We start from the raw sequence: 6245 nt of genomic DNA on the forward strand, positions 1-6245 counted from the left end.
ATGAACTTATACACATCTGTGACTCTACAAACACTCTAAATGCCTGTATGGTATCAGTGCTTCAGCAATATATACATAGAAATTATATGAAATTACTTACATTTTTGATATATTTAATTTTTATTTCAATCACTTAGGATAAAAGTTTTATTTTACACTGTTAAAATTAAAGTACATTTTTATCTGTGTTTTAACAGTGAAGTATACTGACATATTATTCAGTTTTAATATAATTTTGGGGATTTTCTTGCAGCGTTTTTTAAAGTATTTAGGTGAAAGAAGAATTATCTCAGTGTGGAATAATACACTGCAAATAGTATAAAGGTGTTGATTGAAAAAAATGACGCTTTTGTAACCCATTGCAGCATGAACCAGCTTCATTGAAACATCCGTCCTGCGCCCTTATTGTGGCGGGGCCAAGTGCCATAAGAATTCCAGGTTGGCAAGTATACTTCCTGCTTCGTGCCAATGCTGCTGCTCTGTAGCGGCTTAGTGCCAGATAATGCACCGCAAATAGTATAAAGGTGATAAAAAAGAAAGAAAATGAAGCTATTTCTTTGAAAAAGTTGAAGGACAAATAAATAAATAAAAGTGTCAACTTATATTTTGAACAATCAAGGTGTTTGTAATTCCTTTCCAGCAGTTTTAATTCAAAAATCACAAACAAATTATGCAATTTTACCAAATTAAAAGTTAAATTAAAGCCTGTTGCATTCCAACTTTTAAGGAGACTTATATTTTAATCTGCAATCTCTCAAGTAAATTCCCCCAAAGCATGGTTTGTTGATGTGATTTGCTGTTTAAAAAGTACTAAATGAAAGGAGCGAGCCGTCACAAAGTGTCATACTGAGGTAATGGCCCATCGTGAGTTATGAATGGCAATCAACATGCCGACTGCAGAACCCCCTCGTATCTGTCACAGTCCGAAATAATTATATTGACCATTTTGCCACACAATGTAACTCTGTCAATCTTTTTTGCAGCATATTGATCATTTTTGCCACACTTTGGCTGCAGTAACTCTTTCCATTAGTCATTAGTTTTCTCTGTCTGTCCTCTGCATTGCGTTAACACACCTTAATGCTGCAGAATGAAAAAGTGCCAAAACTCAAGCTTTCATAGAAGGGCCCACACCTCCTGATAAACAAGGATACATAATTAGTATGACTGTATTTTCACTCACTTAATTACTGTGAGAACATAACTGAGACATAAAAACACACTTTTTCTCCTTGATGACCTTAAAAATAATAGTAATTATTATGGCTTTTAACAGAAGAGAACATGCGCAGTGAAATAAAATAATATCAAGATGAAGATGCTTTTTGTTCCAAGCTAAAAATAGAAATTTAAAGCTAATCCCAGTTTCTATCCTTGCAACAAAAAAAAAAGAAAACAAGAAAGCGGATTTTGCAATGCAGCATGGAAAGTGGATTTTTTTTGTTCCAAATTTGCACTTGTTTTATAGCACTGTCACACACTTCTGAAACACAACAAAGGGGAGGCACCACTGCAGGCACAGTTGTGGGAGATGAAAGTCAAAGCAGTACAAGGCTGCACTAATTGGGCTTTTAAAAGCAGGTTTGACAGAACCACACTGGTTTGCCTTGTTCTGCAGTGGATGAGGATAAGACAAAAACTATTTTCATTGTGTTACTTTGTGTTGATTCCTAAAACGCTGTGATTAAAAGAATTAGACATCGAGCAAAGTTTGCTCAAGTATTTTCCAATTCAAATTTGATACTTTACAAGTAGGCCCTGGTTTGAATCCCGGCTGGGACCTTTCAGTGTGAGTTTTCTCTGGGCACTCCGGTTTCCTCCCACAACCCAAAAACATGCTTCATGGGTTAATTGGTGTCTAAATTCCCCCATAGGTGTGGATATGACAGTATGTGACTCTGCAAAAGACTGGCAACCCATTAAGGGTGTACCCTGCCTTCATCCAACAGTAGCTGGGATAAACTAGATTCTGCAAAAATATATAACAGAGTTTTCAGGTCCTGAAAGCCTCTCTGGGGAGATGTCCGGGCATGTCCCACCGAGCGAAGACCAAGGACATGGCTTCTCCGTACTCCTACTTTTAGCCCTTTAAGTGGAGAGTAACAGCAACTTTGCCTCCATGCAGTTCTAATAATCCAACACATTCTCACTCCCAAGTCGTTACAAATTGCCGTTTGGTTTAGGACCCCTCCGCATCACTTTTTGACATTTCAAGTGTCCCCAAGTCTTCGTTTTTCGACATACTGGCTGTTCCCATTAAATGGCGGGTCCCTAACCTCAGGTCCGCAAACTAGAACTGGTCCAGTACCACAACGCATATTGCACAGGTACTGGTACCCTAACCTGACACTGGACCAGATGCAGTACAGGACCAGAACACACAGTACCGGGCATAAACTGGACGCGAACCACGACCGCGTTAAGGTTAGGGTACCTGTACTGAGTTAGGGTACCATAGTCTTAACCCCATCCGGTACGGGATGTGCACTGGTCCTCGGGACATGTCCAGTACCAGTTCTGGGTTAGGGTACTTGTATTAGGTAAGGGAACTGGTGCGCTACGCATCACATTACTGGATCGGACCATCGGTTCCGATTCATGCCCTGGAAGTTGGGGACCCATGATGCGCACTGACCTTAAGGACATGCCCAGTACGGTACTGGGTTAGGGTACAGGTACTGGACACGTCCTGAGGACCAGTGCGCATCCAGTACCGTGTCCCAAGGGTTGCAAACCCTTGATTTCACGAACACCCAGCATGTCAAAACGACGAGTTAGGGATACCCAAAATGTCAAAAAGGGACCCGGAAGGGGTCTTAGCCAAACGCCATTATGTGAGGACTTGGGGATGAGAATGTCTTGAATAATTGCATTTAAATTAAACAAAATTCGATTTTTTAATATTTTTTAAATGATTTTTCAAGGTTTTTGAAATTGAATAATGTGTTTAAAAAAGTCCTCCTGCTCAATTTCAGATCACACATTTGCTGTAATGAAAGAAAGAATGCTTTTGTAAATCAAAAATGGTCTGTTTAAATAAAAAAACTGTGTTGTACAGCCTGTATGTTATTGGAAATTGTTACAGCATTCACATATGAGGGCCAGAAAAGCTGACATCTAGATTTTAGTAAAATCCAGCAGTAAAAAAAGAAAAAAACTTAACTTTGCTGAAATCAATCAAAGTCAGCTCACTGATCCAAATCTTCAGTATTGGAGTAGATGAATTACACAGACATTGCAGTTTTCTCAAATATCAGCAGTTACTTTAATGGGTATAGGATCTCCAGAAATGTCAGCCAAAAATACGAACGCAACACTAAAGGTGAAATAAACGAGCATCACTCCTTCATCACAGAGTCCCTGCAGCTCAAAAGGCGATCTACTCACCCTTCTCTCTGTGCTTCACCTTTCTCCAGCTCCTGAATGACACCAAGAAGGACCTTGATGGTCTCCTGGCTTGAGTTGATGAGACTTTCCATGGCCTGCAGCTGTGCTTTGATGTCCTTGTCTTCCGATTGGGGTAGCATCTGCTGGCTGCTGCCCATCGCCGTGGTTCTGATGCCTCCCGGTGGAAAGGCGTTCTCCTCCTCGACACTTTGCTGAAGTTTAGAGGAGGCGGAGGCGTGCCTCGTCCGACATTGCCCTTGGGACTTAACGGAACATTTAGCACTATGGGGAAATGTCTGGGATTGCAGTTCGCTCATCTGTGCGCCCTTTTTCCGTTTGCAGCCCGCAGTGGGGCTTCCCAAAGACTCCACCTGTAACAAAGAGTTCCAAGCTACGGGGCCCGAGCCTTTGGGCTTGTCCTGTGAAGACTTCGAGTCAGTCAGCTGCCGCTTTGAAGAAGTCCCAGAATCCGTGTTTTCTTTTTGTAATCCTTTATGTTTAGTCCATTTTCCACAAACCTGGTATTCTGGTTCACTTTTAGAAGCAGGGCTGCTCATTTGGCCCTCTTCTGAGAAATGTGAGGAGTCTGGGCATGAAGGCCCCTCCTCACAGTTGGCACTGGAAAGTAAATCCTCCGTATCACTGCTGTCAACAGTGTGGTGGAGCAGAGCTTTAGTCTGTCCCACAATCTTACCTTTGCATTTCGAAGACTGCCCAACAGATGGCTCATCGTCTTCTCCAGTTTTTATATCACTCAAGAACCCGTTGTTCTGTGCTCTGTAATTTTCCACCAAAGCAGTGTGTTTAAAAGTGTGTCCTTTTTTCCGCTCAAAAGGGAAAGTCTTGTATCGTTTCGTGAGGTCTGGCGAGGTCTGAACGCCGGTGCTCCGAGTCACGTTGGGAATAGATCGCCTGGCAGGCATGGTCATGTACTTCCTGTGAGTTACTTTGCAGGAAATAGACCTGGTGCGTCGTCCTCGATGCTCTTTCTGAGCTTCACAAATATCCTTGAAACGTACTTGTAAGGCTTTGTTTCTCTTCTTCACCTGCTGCTTGCCTGTTTCCAGTCCGGACTGCTCGCTGTGTGATGGGACCGTCTCGAAATCAGATTCTTCTGAATTTGACAGAACTAGACATTTGGCATCTTCTTTGCTCACCATATTTCAAAAAAAAAAAAAAAAAAGGATCAAACAGAAAATGCTTTCTATTTTGTACATTTTTTTTGCAATGTGGTTAATTCAAAGCAACAGAATACATTGAAAATTTTGCAAGAGTTTTGGAAGAGGACGTGTTTCTGCAAGCTTAGTTGCAATTTTGAATCTGACCCAGAATTTTGAAACAAAATGAATTTTCACGGTGACACATATCCTTATCTTACCACTGCACTTAGTTTTTAAAAAAAATGCAGAAACAAAAGATGAAACATTTCATGTGGAAACACCATGAGCTTCTGTTGCACAGCTAAACTCGCAGACGTTTTCCATGCACAGTGGCATTTCACCAGCCAGTTCTCCTGCCAACTGTGTGATTTGCTTCAGGAGACCTTTTTGGAATAATAATTACGTTCACACTGTTAATCTCGCTGCTTCTGCCATTATTCAAACATTGTTTATTGACTCTTCTTGATATTAGTTGTGAGCTTCAAAAAACACAATCTGGGCAAGAAAAGCAGTTTTTTTTGTTTACTTTGGGTGTTGTGCAGGATCAATAACAAAAGATAAATGCAAATGTAGTGTTTGCGTTTGGTAGATGTGCACTTGACCAAACCTTATTTATCCTATTGGACTGCCAAACTGACTACTGTATCTTCTGAACAATAGGATGGACCCCATTTTAAGGTGCACTGTTAATAAATTGTCTATTTTAGAACTCTTGTCACATATAACAGTGGGCCCCAACTAATAAATCATACCCATTTTTTTTTTGTGAGACGGAAAGCTTTATTTTGAAAGTTGACCGGATTCTCTCGAATAGCTTGAGCGCTAAAAGCAGACTGGCGGCGTGTAACACAAGAAAAGTTGCATTTGGAACATTAATTTGCAAATAGAAAAGAACAGGTTGTTCCTACACACAGTGCCAGCTTGCAAGGAGAGTTGCGCGGTGCGTGCAAGTAAGTGCGTGCAGGGGGAGGGGCAATCAGTCGTTGTCATGAGTTTTGACATCATGCCCACCCCTGGGCTATAGTAAAGTCCTAATGGGTTGACCAATCCGCAGCCACAAACAGGTTGGGGGCCACTGACATATAAGATACACCGAGCTATAAGGTACATTATGCAAAAAAAAAGTCAAATATACAGTCTCAATTCATTCTAAAAATCGTAACACGCTACATGTTAGTTGTGTTAAAAGCGTAAGCCGCGTTAGCGTATTCACGATACTTTTAACTCCACATCTTCTTTGCAACACATAACAAAAACAGACTAATTCCTGCTAAAATAAGCAGTAGTACAACTACGCTTTATTGGCAATGCATATAAAATCAAAGTCCAACGCTGGTTTATGCTAGCTTCATTAGCGTATTAATAATGACACCTAACCATGTTAGTAACATAAAAAAAACAGACTGATACCACTAAAACAAGCATTACTGTGACTTCGCCAACTCCTAACTATGTTAGCAAAAACCCAGTCCAACACTGCTACATGCTAGCTGCATTAGCATGTTCACAATAATACCTTATCTTGTTCATAACATGTAAAAAAAAACAGACTGATACCACTAAAACAAACGTTATTGTGACTACACGAACTCCCAGCCTTCACAATAACGTATAAAAACATAGCCCAATAACGCTACATGCTAGCTTCATTAGCGTATTCACAATATCACCTAGCCTTGTTCGTAGCATAGAGACTGA

At 40.8% G+C, this 6245-nt stretch overlaps 1 protein-coding gene across 7 annotated transcripts in view; it reads right to left on the bottom strand.

Moving 5' to 3' along the window:
• The window catches only part of insyn2ab (inhibitory synaptic factor 2Ab), a 45287-nt gene that overhangs the window by 19928 nt on the left and 19114 nt on the right, over positions 1-6245 (bottom strand). For all 7 annotated transcript variants that reach the window (XR_004949165.1, XR_004949163.1, XR_004949164.1 and 4 more), the window contains one exon: positions 3388-4552. Coding sequence is in view for 1 of the 7 variants with exons in the window: in XM_036215495.1 (XP_036071388.1) it covers positions 3388-4547 (1160 nt within the window). In the remaining 6 variants the exon portion in view is untranslated. The remainder of the gene's footprint in view (positions 1-3387; positions 4553-6245) is intronic.

Source organism: Oryzias melastigma, linkage group LG15, assembly GCF_002922805.2.
Source record: "Oryzias melastigma strain HK-1 linkage group LG15, ASM292280v2, whole genome shotgun sequence".
NCBI classification, from domain to species: Eukaryota; Metazoa; Chordata; class Actinopteri; order Beloniformes; family Adrianichthyidae; genus Oryzias; species Oryzias melastigma.